We start from the raw sequence: 14,092 nt of genomic DNA, 5'->3' as shown, positions 1-14,092 counted from the left end.
ACTAGATATAGGGTAGGCTGGTATATATAAGAGGGTGACAACGTGACGGGACAATAATGTGTGTGTAGGTAGTGAGTAATTGAACTGCAGTCAGAAGTATTGTTGAAGTTATCGTTCGTTGTTAAAACGTTTGTTATAGAGCGACTGTTGAAAATAAGTGTATCGGTAAAATTATATTCAGAAAGAATAAACCAGTTTTATTAAGTAAGGACTTGTGTCGCTAAAATTTCAGTCGGAACGAAGTTACGAAAAATTAATTAACAAACGGAGACGTAACAATACTTTTTGGCTGTAATCCTAATAATATTTAACGAGATTTGACCAGCTACAGAGATTTAGGTTAGTCCTAACTAAGTCCATATTATAAATGAACAATGCAAAACAATTCTTATAAAAATAATAATAGGTATAATAAAAAAATGCACGCAATTACGCAATTATATAGTTATAGCGCACCTGCAGTTGCTTAAGCTATATTTCATGCAAAACTGCTTTCAGATTTATTCTCACAGCACCCATTTTTTACTAATTTTCCGGGGGGGGGGGTATGATCTCAGACCCCTGTAGCATTAGCATGCTTTGGATAATATATGTTGGCTTTTGATCTCACAAATTAGAACCCTCCTTTCAAACATTCTGTGTACGGGCATGAAATGAAACAAATCAATATGATAAACATAAGCATATTATATTTATTGCAAATAAACATAAGCATGCTATATATATATATTACACATTTTAATGAAACTAAAACTTTAATGAAAACTGGAATATAAACTTGCTTTCTCGGAATATAAAAATATTATGTTGTGATGTAAAACGTTAAATGGTGGACTAACTAATATTATTTTATCTGTAAAATACGAAATATTGAAGAATGAAGAGATTAAAGTTCGATTGAGTTTAAATCAGTTAAGTTTACAAATCAATACGTTAAGTCAATTCTGTTATTTTTGATATTTGATTTTGCAACCATAATTTGAAAAAATACGTTTGTATAAATACACAATGGTAGAAAATTTAAACTAATTTTGTGGAGAAAAAGCAGAGTTTGATATCGTTATGTATAACCACATAAATTATAGGAAATGTATAAAGTGAAGAATTTATGGAAAAAAAGGATTTTAACACAATTTTGTTTTAACAAACAGACTAGTAAACAAGCTAAGTATCTGGTTCTAAAATGATCAGCTATTTCTTGAATATTGACCCCTAACGATATGATAAAACACTACAGATATAGTAGGTGTGTTATTATTACCAACAGATTTTCTTTGTATACTGGGCCCGGCACGGTCAGGTGTTTAGGGCGTTCGACTCGCAATCACACCAAACATGCTCGCCCTTTCAGCCGTGGAGGCGTTATAATGTGACGGTCAATCCCACTATTCGTTGGTGAAAGAGTAGCCCAAGAGTTGGCGGTGGGTGGTGATGACTAGCTGCCTTCTCTCTAGTCTTACACTGCTAAATTGGGGACGGCTAGCGCAGATAGCTCTCGTGTAGCTTTGCGCGAAATTCATAACAAACAAACAATTTGTATACTCTGACTTTTTTCTCCACAAGTGTTCAAAAATTAACATGAAAATAAGAGACACAGGCGAAAATACATATATACCTTCCACAGTATTTTCTCAGCTTCGTGTGCGTGTGTCACTTTGCTTTTGTAGAAAGGATGTACGCATGCGCGTGTAATTTACGAAAAAAATTAATCTATCTATCTTTACAAAAATCATATTCAGGTAAGAAAGATACGGTCGTTTACTAACGTGCTTTTCATAAAGTCACGTGTGTTTGAGAAAAGCTCGGGACTTCCGATTGCTAACTGGTTTCATACATCATCAGTAGCTACAGTTAAGATAAGTAATTAGTGTGTACCTTTGACGTGATTAAGCAAATGTACGAGTTTAATATTTAAAAATATGAAAATACGTTAATTAAAAGAATATGAATTTTATATGCCTTTTTTAATCCTAACGTCTTATTGAAGTTGTATACAGATAAAGTTAAAAAACTTGCATAGATTATGGAAGTTTCTTTTATACATTTCTATTTGTACTGATTATAGATTGTAGTCTGAAACACGAAGTCTATTATCCTGTCCCTTTGATGTTTAATTTGTTTTATTAATATGCTGTAAAATAGCACGTCAAACCCGATAAACAAGAACGAACTGAATTATCGCCAATAGATGGCGCAACACATTACTTTTTACGATGTGTAACATCGTCATTGGTTTTATTAAATAAATAAGTTATGATTACATGTTTAAACATAGAAAAAATTCACTTATGTTTTACTTAACATATGTTTACATAAGACAGGTTTATAAGAGCAATAAATATTTTAATATTCATATTTGTTTGTCTTATGATCAATATATCCAAAGCTTGTAGGAGTGCGTCTTGCTTTAGTCGTTGTATTAACTGTTTGTGAAAGCCACAGTCGAAAATCTGCTGAAGTAATTAAAGAATTAAAGAAATTTTGCTACGTCCCTATCCTCCAGCCTTTGACACTTACCTATGTAACTGCTATCGACCGCGCCCCCCAGTGGCACAGCGGTATGTCTGCGGACTTACAACGCTAGAAACTGGGTTTCGATACCCGTGGTGGGCAGAGCACAGATAGCCCTTGTGTAGCTTTGTGCATAATTGAAAACAAACAAACAAACAAACAAACCTATCGACCGCAAAAGAAAACGTGATAGTGCAAGAGAGCATTTCAAGACATTTCCCATAATGCTTGAAATGAACAATAATTATCTTCAGCCCTGCTCATCTTCCTTTAAACTTTGATACATCTTAAAACTGTCAGTTACTTATGTGCGTTAGCTAGGAAATCTTAAATATTTTTATGGTCAATTTTCATAAATTAAACACGAGACCAACATGGTTTCTTACTTTGAAATCCGCACCAAAGTTTCTTCCATAGAATAACCTATAGTCAAAAGCCGATACGTGATGATTTGTTTATATTATGTTATGAAATATAACACTGGATCTAATATTCTTAAAACTTTCCTAATAACGCTGTTCTTTCTTGATTATTTGTTTGCTTGTGAAGCTTGGTTTGTGGTTGTGGAACTGGTTTGGTTGGAGCATATTTAGTTAGTGCTATTGTAAGGACTTTATCTATTTATCTATTTGTACCACAGTTTATACTGTACTAGCTTATAGCGTTCAGACAAACAAACGCACTAAGCTTTACACGTTTAATTTAAAATTATTTATAGAATATACGATTTAAAAACAAAAAGCGTAACACAATGTGTTTTCATGTACACGATTAAAATTATACAAAATCCAGTTAGGCCAGATATGTTTGTCAGTAGCTAAATGCATGATGGTTTGTAAAGGAAAGTTTAAACAGGGTCAGTACACCGGAAACATTCTGGGGGTTCACAAAACAAGATAGTTTTCAAAAGAACTGGAGCATTTAAAAGAATAGTTATCTCTAAATAAATACCTTAATTCGAAGAATATCGCATGTAGATATTTAGGATAAACGTTATTTATTCGTTGGAGAACAAACATTTGAACAGTTACTAAGTAGGAAGATTAAATCTATTTATAGTTCATACAGAAAATGGGTTACTTTTGGGTCAAAAGATTCACAAGAACACCACCTTAATCACTAAGGACGGTAATACTTAATATGTAGGGATGGGCCGGGAAAACAATGGCCCCCGCATATTATGTATTGCTCATCGTAGTCTCAAACCTTTTTTTATAACAATCTAAGATACTTTTATAAACACCTAACTTAAATTTTCGAGGTTTTCAAAGCTATTAAAACCTTCAGTTTAGCCAAACAATATCGCTAAAGTAGGGAACCGGCGGAGTAGCGTAACAGTCAAATGTTCTACTGATTATTCTAATTCTGGCGTAAGAAGGGCTAGCTCACCAATGTTTGAAGTTGTTGTGATTATTTATACACCAAAAAATGATGTATTTTAACTTGGGGAGTTCAGAAGCAGTATAGCGTTTCACTAACTTCAACACATGATGTCCATCAAGACAACTCATCACACCAGGCTAATACTGCTGCCTTCATAGCGAGCACCATTCATTACAAAATATTCACTGGTGTTGTTTAAAAAAAGAGGGGAAACAAGCAATAATTTTTTTTTAAAAAATAAGGACGATGTAGGGATGGCAATGCTAAAAAGTATGGAAACAAGGTATGGATGAATCCAAAATCCCTACATAAGTAGCCACTAAGCCAATGTTACAAGCTTATGGAAATTAGCCACTGTAAGATTTTATAGCATTATTCAGTTTAAATGCTTTTATTCAAACCTGAATTCATGCAAATGAAAAAAATTCAACATTTAGATGTAGATAAAAGTTTTTCTTGGAAAGATATGGCTACTTATGTAGGGATTTTTGTATGATTTTGTGTATTCTTCCCTACCTTGTTTCTGTACTTTTTGGCTTTGCCATCCCTACTTCATACTTAATTTTTTCAAATGTGTTTTTATTCCTTGCTCATAAACTTACTCTGATGCGATAAATAAAATACTTCTTTAGTAAAATCATTGATATTCGTAAAAAAATCCAACATACGAGGCTATTTTGCTCTCAAACAAGGCCGATAATGTTTTATATCTAGTTACTATGTTGCCTAGTGATGACATAAATACTCTGATTTCCATAAAAAATAAAGCATTTTCTATATAATAAAATACTCATATTTAGGAAGAGTTAGAAAATCTTTATCAACACGATATACATCATACCTAGCGTGATTGGCTTGTTAATAAAGTGTCAAGTAAGAGTAATAGGAATGTTTTGACTGTGCATTGTATCATGATTGTAGTAACTGTGATCGAAGGTATAGATACTACAGTAAATACGTTATATGTTTAAGAATCAGCCAATGAAACGTTATAATATATGATTACAAAAATACTATAAAATGCTAGCCATGATGAGCAAGAAAGGATAAATGGTACCCTGGTTACCGAATGAATCCAACTTAATCTGTCCATAATCTAGTCCATGAGTTTTACAATTAAACTACGTCACATTTCGAGAAACGTAAAGGTGATGGTGTTACTTACGTACCAGTTGTCAAGGGCCAATAGCAAAAGATAAATTAGGACCCGTTTTTATTGATATTTAACTTTTGATCAATCAGCATTGTGGCTGGGTTTAACTTAAGTAATATGTATACATCCTTCTCAATAAATCACGTTTACATACACCTGTGCAGGCCGTGTGATGAGGGAAGGAAGCCCGGAAGTAAGGTAAAAAACAAAACAAGAAACAACAACTTTATTCACGGACCTGTAGCTGTGAGTGTTACGGTGGTACGTATACTACTGATATGTACTTTAGAGTGTTATTTGTAAGGCATGGGCATAGATCACTATGAACTCAGAAATGAATGCAGTTTTAGCTTCAGGTTAACTAAAACTCACAAGTCTTTAGTATTATTTCAAGATCGTACCTGATACATAAGCGTCATAGTAAAACCCTTGCCTTTTAGGCGTTGTTACTTCATATCATTATTTTAAATCGTTGTGTCGGTTGTTAAATAAATTAAATCAGTACTTGTGCAAACACGTATATACAATTAAAAAGCGTACAGCGTTAAATAATTGCACAATAAAATTTATTAAAACTAGGTACCAGCTCTATAAAGACTCTACATGTTTGGGTGTTCTACGCCACTATACTCAGGTGTATATGTGTCAGTTATTGCTGGATATAAGGGAGCCGAATCTACAATGTTTCACATAATTGACTACTAAAGTGATAAGGGCGCGGGTTGGCCTTGTGGTATAGCTCTGAGTTTTGGAGCTTGCGAGACAAATTCAAATCCACTCTATACCACAAAATATTCCCCTCATTAAGGTGTGGAGGTGTTATGAGAGTGACAGTCAATTCTTTAGCGTGGATGATAGGTGGTAGGATGTTGCTGACTGGTTGTCATCCCTTTGGTCAGTAGCAGTGGCATAACTACAAAACATGCCCCCCCCTACATTTATTCCCCTTGTCGGCAATTCTTAAGTTTGTCAGGCCCTTCGGATCCCCTTTTGACCCCTCGCCGTAAGTGAGGGGCCATACTTACACCACTGGTCAGTAGTTCAAAATTAGGAACGGCGGCAGATAGCCTTAATAGCTTTGTCATAAATACAAAATACAAATAAGATGAAATATTGTTTACAGAGCAACGAAATAACAAACAACGGAGAACTGGGTGAGAATCTAGATAAATATAACAGTACTGTTTGTTGTATGTACATGTAACTACTTCCGAGAGTGTGGATGGATCTTCACCAAAATTGGTATGGAGGTTCATTATGTCTATGGGGAGATACATACAAATTTTCAGTTTTGAATTTTGCTTCTTGCGGTTTTTATGGTCGTTTTTACCACTACTTCGCCACCTGTTGATGGATCTTCATCAAATTTGGCATGAAGGTTTGTTGGGTCCATGGGGAGACATTTGCAAATTTGCGGTTTCACGTTTTGTGTTTTGCTGGTTTTTTGGGGGTGTTTTTGCGTTTTTTACGATTACATATAAGGGAAGCAATTTTCCATGTCCTACGATAACCTTTCATTAATCATGAATTTACATAACTTCCGTCCAGCTAGTAAGAAAATATATTAATAAATGTATATTATCAACAGTTAGAAATATAGGAATAATCAGGGTTGAATATCAGAGTATGTAAATTCATAAATGACAACGATGCTCACTCGCAACGATACTATGTTCTTCACAGAATAAGAATAGGTATGTATTCACATTACAGGGTCTTTTTTTCAGGAACAGAATCTTCTTGTAAATTTTATATAAGTACTATAAAACATTACATAAATATTATTATTGCTATGAGAATATAGTCAGCCACAAAATAATTTTGTTGATGTAAAGGCAGTTGTCACAGTTACTTGAATGGGAATTCAAAGTTTACTGTTAAGCATTATAAGAAATTCTCAGGCGTGACACTTGGCAGATGACCCCGAGACCATAAACAAGAATTGTGAAACATTGCTCCTACAGAAAGACAAACATATATACAGAAGCGAACACGTTTATATAGTGGCTTAACTTGGCCAGAATTCAACAATAAGTTGTAAAGTGAAGGCTGGAGAAGCTCTGTTTATACTGGTGAGCAGGAGGAAAGTATAGGCGACGATCCCCACTGATGAGCTTGTTCGCTTGACTGCTTACACAGGAAATCCTCACACGGTTTGCCGTCTTTGTAGCAGCTGGTAAGACGGCATCAGTTGGTGCGTAATGTCTGGGATATTGTGAGTAGACTTGGTTATCTGTCTTAGCCTTCAACAATCTGGAACAGCGCTCTTCTCACGCTAGCTGTACATCTAACGGAGTGTGGTGAAATACCGTAGTGCCGTCTTTGTTATGTAGAAAGGAATGGTATAACTGTGTAGAGATTATTCAAAAAATTTTGGAACCTTCCTTGATATAAATACTTGTGTTTTGTTACAGTTTAATATAATAATATTGCAATATCAAACTATCGATGGTAACTTTATAATTCGTTGAATCACATCTTGATAATTTTGCTATTATATTTTGTACATTAGCAAAATAACAGTGTGCTAATTTCCTTTTGAAAACTTGAGGTGTGAATCAGTGCTCATTTTTTATTTGTCTTCCCTTACCAAATTTTCTGTGTGATTGAAACCGAACGATAACTTTATAATTTATACCGGACGTTTTCGTGGATGGAGGAAAATACTCAGAAATCACTGGACAAATGTACTGTTGAGAGTTTTTTTACATAAAGCTCAAAACGCGTCCGAAAAAAACTAAGAATAAAAATAAAAATAATATTTCTCTTCTGAACGAGATTTTACATCTCTAACCAATGCCATTGTGTAGTGGCTTGCTTATCAATCGTCATCTACGAAAAAATGGAGGTTTGTGTTGGTGATGAGAGTCCAAACACTGTGATTCTCTCTCGTTCTCATTGTATTTATTGGCTAATTATTTTAAGCAGTAATTGTTAGATGTAGTGGTTTTATTTTTTTATGCTTTTCTTCAGACATTTTGAGGTACATCTGTACTTACTTTAACTATTACTAGTTTAATATTATGATAATACTTTGGTTAATTTATCTTATTTTCACGTGTAAGATAGATTTTTGTGAATGTAAGGCTATAGTTACCCAACTTTGTGTGTCATAATTCTTGAAACTGTTGTAAGTTCGTCGTGCCATAAGTTTGATAAAATCAGATATTTATTACGAATTACTACATATGTCCATACTCCCATTGTATTAAATATATGTGAAATAAACATTATTTTCTCATCAGGATGGCAAGAAGAAGATGATATAATTGTAATGCAACTGTCACAGATGTTCAAGACGTTTAATTGCTATGACAACAATATACGGAAATTTACTAACTTTTAACAAGTTTAACCTACTCGAAATTTAATCTGATACCAAGGGCATATCTGGTAGACATTGTCCAAGTTCCTATAGGTTGTTGTTCTTACATTCTGGTTTTGATAATATCAATTGCTGTTTCTCATTCTTTATGCTAACATATAGGTCTATTATTATTTGGAATAAAGAATTTTATTACATTTTCGTTTTCTAATAGAAAAACTGTTTGTTTTATAGAAGGTGTAGAAATTGTTTAAAGACTATCAAATTGACAGAGATTTATTGTGCTTTTAAGGATTTCAAATTATCTGATAAAAGACAATGTTTCAAGAAACATGAAAAACCTCAAAATTCTGAAGTTTTTCCTATTCTTTCAAACTATGTCTCTTTTGTTATTTATTAGTTCTTTAGAGAATAATGATTTAATGAAAGGTTACCAAGGAAATCTTGGCAATCATATTTGATGCAAATAAAAACATATCATTAATTAGCTTCAAAGAGAAGTGACAAACTTGTGAACCTCTTTATACAAATAACTTTCATTTTCAAATATATATATCTGTTTTTTGATTTGTTTTAATATTAGTATCAAAGTAACAAAACTTATGTCTTAGATATTATCAATAAAAGATTCTTCTCTTTCCTCTTTGTATGCCACTTCAAGTTTCCTCACAATGTTACTTTTGACATAATAACAGTTTGAAATTGTTGCCTGTGCACCTGTAGTCACATGATCTACAAGATCCTGATTGAAAAATGCATTAGTTTGGTTACATGGTGTACAAGATCCTGCTTAAACATGCTTTAGTTTGGTCACATGATCTACAAATCCTGCCTGAAAAATGCATTAGTTTGGTCACATGATCTACAAGGTTATGTCTGAAAAATGCATTAGTTTGGTCACTTGATCTACAAGATCCTGTCTGAAAAATGCATTAGTTTGGTCACATGATCTACAAGGTTATGTCTGAAAAATGCATTAGTTTGGTCACTTGATCTACAAGATCCTGTATGAAAAATGCATTAGTTTGGTCACTTGATCTACAAGATCCTGTATGAAAAATGCATTAGTTTGGTCACTTGATCTACAAGATCCTGCCTGAAAAATGCATTAGTTTGGGCACAAGGTCTACAAGATCTTGCTTGAAAAATGCATTAGTTTGGGCACATGGTGTACAAGATCCTGCTTGAAAAATGCATTAGTTTGGGCACATGGTGTACAAGATCCTGCTTGAAAAATACATTAGTTTTGTCACATAACCTATAAGATTCTGTTTGAAAATTGCATTAGTTTGGTCACATGATCCACAATATTTTGCCTGTAAAATTCAATAGTTTATTCACATCGTTTACAAGACCTGCTCTGTGAAGAATTAGTTTGGTCACATGCTAGATGATCCTTCTGTAAAATGCATTGATATGGGCATATGATCTATAAGATACCTCTGTAAAATACATTACCTTGGTTCTGTGTAAAATAAATTATATCTCATGGATGTAGAAAACCTTAATAAACTGTATTTTGCAATTTTATTCATTTTTATAGTTCAAGTTTTGTGTATTTTACTTCATATCAATCTTGATTGACTTGTTGATAGTAAGTTTATTTTATTGTATTTATATTTTTATTAATAATTAAATCAGACTTATCTTAAGTTTTAATTTATGAAAATTTATAATTCAGTATCTAAATAAGTAGTCATTTGTTTTCTCTTGTATGATTCATTGGTCAAGCTTAGCATAAAGAAGAAAAACAAAGAAAATAGATCAAGTCCTTTTTTTCATAATAGCAATGTTAAAACTAATTTAGCCAAGTTCCACAAACATGAAGTAAAACAGAAAAAGAGAAAATGATACTTAAAAGCTTATTTTGATGAAGAGATGAAATGTCTGTAGGATGCTCTATCTTGCATAATTCATGTGAGATATATGTTCTGTTAATATTAAAACAATGTTTTTTTTCCTTTACAGGTTACTTAACTAAGGATCTTCGTCAGTACCTGAATACTCATTTTCAGAAAGGATCTGAAAACCATCATTTCCAGAATGCCATCAAAGACAACCTCCATCCATTACAATGTGTGTTTTTTATTTTTTACAAAAAGTTGATTTGGTTTATGTTAGATTTAAAAAAATAACTTATTGGTGTTCTTCATCCTTTGTGTTAGACAGTGTTAAATATTTTGTCAGATATTTTATTCAAATACTATTAGTGAGATTACTGCATGGTGTTTCATATTGAACTTTAGAAATCACTTGTGTAGTTTATGGTTTTTAAAACTGACTTTTATCATTTAAATTGCCCCCAGTGGCAAAGTATGTCAGCGGACTTATACCAACAGAAACCAGATTTTGATACTTATAGTGAGCAGAGCAGAGATAGCCCATTGTGTAGCTTTGTGCTTAACTACAAACAAACATCATATATAAGCATCTAGAATGAAATGCTGATTAAAACATTTTTATTTAAGCAAGTCTTATTGCTTTCTCTGATTTTTAAAATAATATCTCATTAAACTTACTAACATAAATCACATTTTAATAGTGTTGTTTCATGACTGGTACTTTCAGCCTAAGAAAAATGATCAGAAACAGAGGTAACACTATTCAAAAAGATTCAGGTTCAGACTTGACTTTTTTGACAGAACAATCTGACTAGGTTTTGTTGTTGCCCTTATTCATTTCATCAGCTCTATTTACAAGGTAATCATCTCTTTATGAGTGTGTTAAAAATTCTACTCTGAAAAATTTGAGCATCTCAACTTCAATGTGCTGTGTTTTAACTCATTAGCTAGTTGTGAAAATGTGACATAAGTTGCAATTAATTTCATGTTTATCAAACGTAGGTATTATAAATCTGAAATAATACTCATTGTTTATCACTAGGCAAGAAGGAATTCTCAACATTAAACTTTGGTCATTTTACAAGTGATATGCAGTGCATGTCTTAAACAGATCAAATTTTAATAATGACAAAGTTTCTTAGAGAAAATGCAAAAAATATTCAGTCAAAAAAAAAAACAAAGCTATTTTATGTAGGAATTGAAGGATAAAATTTAAGCTAATAGTGAATTAGAAAGCTTGTTATTCAGTTTTTTTCCAGTATTAGAAAACAATCTAGTTTACCTCAAAGTAAAAGTATTAGGCAAACTAAAAGAGTAAAAAGTAGCAGAAAGAAGAAAAAATATGAAGGTTAAAAGGTAAAAGAGTGTCCTTCATGTTTTTATAATTAAAAAACAATGCTTTTTTTTGTCAGACAATCATTATGACACTACCAACTCCATGAGAGAGAGTTCCATGTCTATGCTACAGCAAACCAGTTCCATTGGAAATGTTGATAGTGTTGTTCTTCCTGATACTCAACCATTTTCTGAAGGCAAGGAACAACAACATTCTTTGAATGCAGAAACAACAGCAGCTAAAAATACAGACCCCACAGAATTTGATCTGTTGTCTAATCACAATAGTGCCAGGTTTGGTTGTTTTTCTTTTGGAACTGTTATAAGAATGATATTTTTTGCATCCTTTTCTTTCACTTTGTTGCATAGCTCTTCTGTTCTTTATCATACTCCATTACAGATATGACATATGGAGTAAGGCAAAAGTTAGTTGCTTCAGTTTACATTATTATATAGTGTATTAATGTTACTATAGTTTTCTTCTTTTTTTGTACTTTTCCTACCTAGCACAAAAAGTTAAATAACCAAATTTTAAATGATCTACTGCAGTTGAACATAATCAAGTAAGAAATGAAATTATAATTAATAACTTATATTTAGGTGGTAACTAACTTTTGCCTCATTCTGTTTAATGAAAAGATATTAATAATAGTTATATCTTAAAACTATTTGTAGATAAATTGAGAAGTTTAGGAAATTGTCATAATAATATTATTGAAGAAGGTTAGTAATGTACATAATTTTTTAAAATATAATATTGGGTTCTGTTTCTTTTAAAACATAATTTAAAGAGTATATATACATATATATATATATATATATTTATTTTTTTTACTTTAAAGTTTATATTCTACTTTCAGAAGAGATTAAATATTTGGATTGGGCCCAAAAGTGTGGAACAGTTAATAAAAATATGCTATTTCATTTTATTTAAATTAGCTTTTGAAGTAAATGATAAAGTATTTTTTGAATTTTTTTTTTGGGGGGGGGGGGGAGAGAAAATAGTGAAAATATAGCTCAGTATAGCTCAATCTGTCAATAATCTTGTTTTAATAGGCCTTCCACACCCCAGTCTTTGAGAAATTGTTACAAGAATTTACAAGACATGGAGCAGTCAGATTCTTTAACTAATCTTGGTTCTCTACCTGAAAATTGGGAGATAGCCTATACAGAATTTGGAGAAGTCTATTTCATTGAGTAAGTTGTTTTATTCAAATGACAAAACAGACAGAGTATTTTGCTCAACAATTAGAAAGTGTTTCAGATGAGTTGTTTGCTTAATGTTTAGCACTCTTAGCTAAAGGATATTTTGATGAAAACTAAAATATTTTTGTTACAAATTTCTGATGGTGTGATAGTTAGTGTATGATAGCACATGTTTAGTTTGAAATGCAGAAACTTTACTACTTGATAATATTTTGTATTATTTTGACAAAACTAAAGTAAAGAAAGTATTTTGTACTTTAAGTAATTAATATATTATATATTAAGTTTCTTATGGGAGAGAGTGCCTCACTTTTTATGTCTTAATAAAAGTATATATATGCATCAAACTTTACGAACCTTCATCAACATCAACATTTTGATTTGATTAGAACAGTTTTCAGTGTACAAGATTTGTCTAAGTGTATGTTTTAGCTTGTCTGAACTGTCACCTGCTTCATTGTCCATATACAGTTATGTTCTGACCACTCTGTATTTTGTTATTTTATTTATTTTTCTGTGGGTTTATTTTCTGTTTATGGTCACAATCATTTGTTTTACAGTCATAACCATGGCACATCTCAGTGGCTAGATCCGCGATTAACTAGAATTCAAAAGAAGGCCATTCAGGAATGTCACGAAGATGGTAAGTCATGTTTATAGGTGATTTAAACAATACACGCAGTGCAAGTGTAAATAAATCCAGTAAACATTGTGATCTTGAAGCCAATCAATTAACTTACAAGTCAGAAAGAAGTTTTTTTTAGTAATACAAGATTGTAGCTAAATATAACTAGTTCATATTAGAGTATTTATGTAATTTACTTGCATATAACTGTACTCTAAAAAATGCTAGACTGGAGTTATGATTTTAATGACTTAATATCTTCAAGTATTGTTGTAAACACGTAAGTATGATTCTACTGGCACAATTTTAATTATGATGGTTATTCATTAAATGCAAACATCAATATATATGGAAGAATATTTGTATAGAGTTTCTAAATAAATAATTTGTTTACAGATGTTTCTGTGTGTTTTGTAAAAAGATTTTATTGGGCACTTCAGTATTTTTTTTAATTATTTGTTTGAAAGCAAACTATTGGTATATTTTTGCATCAGCTGAACAAAATAATTTAAATATGTGATGTGCTAAAATAGGTATGCAAAATTTGGAGTCAGTCACAGTATATTTGTTTGAAAAAATAAATTCATAGAATATGCAAGAAATTATTAAATCCTAAAACTAAATTATCTTAATGTAAAAACCAATAAAAATTTGACACGTAGAGATTGTAATGTGTTAAATGTTAAAGTTTGTTTGTTTGTTTTGGAATTTCG

The 14,092-nt window shown here is 31.9% G+C and overlaps 1 protein-coding gene across 6 annotated transcripts in view; it reads left to right on the top strand.

The window, feature by feature from the left end:
- LOC106477752 (membrane-associated guanylate kinase, WW and PDZ domain-containing protein 1-like) overlaps positions 1-14,092 on the top strand; it is a 60,835-nt gene that overhangs the window by 22,491 nt on the left and 24,252 nt on the right. For 4 of the 6 annotated variants that reach the window (XM_022381509.1, XM_022381503.1, XM_022381506.1 and 1 more), the window contains exons 2-5: positions 10,341-10,448; positions 11,626-11,842; positions 12,605-12,745; positions 13,315-13,397. In XM_022381509.1, the coding sequence (XP_022237217.1) occupies positions 11,652-11,842; positions 12,605-12,745; positions 13,315-13,397 (415 nt within the window). In that variant the 5' untranslated portion in view covers positions 10,341-10,448; positions 11,626-11,651. Of the gene's footprint in view, positions 1-7,128; positions 7,896-10,340; positions 10,449-10,940; positions 11,073-11,625; positions 11,843-12,604; positions 12,746-13,314; positions 13,398-14,092 lie in introns of those variants that run through there. The other 2 variants (XM_022381508.1, XM_022381504.1) reach the window with 2 other exon arrangements.

The sequence above is a fragment of the Limulus polyphemus genome, unplaced genomic scaffold, assembly GCF_000517525.1.
Source record: "Limulus polyphemus unplaced genomic scaffold, Limulus_polyphemus-2.1.2 Scaffold169, whole genome shotgun sequence".
In the NCBI taxonomy this organism is placed as follows: domain Eukaryota; kingdom Metazoa; phylum Arthropoda; class Merostomata; order Xiphosura; family Limulidae; genus Limulus; species Limulus polyphemus.
The sequence above is the reverse complement of the archived record's forward strand: the minus strand, read 5'-3'. Positions and strand labels throughout refer to the sequence as shown.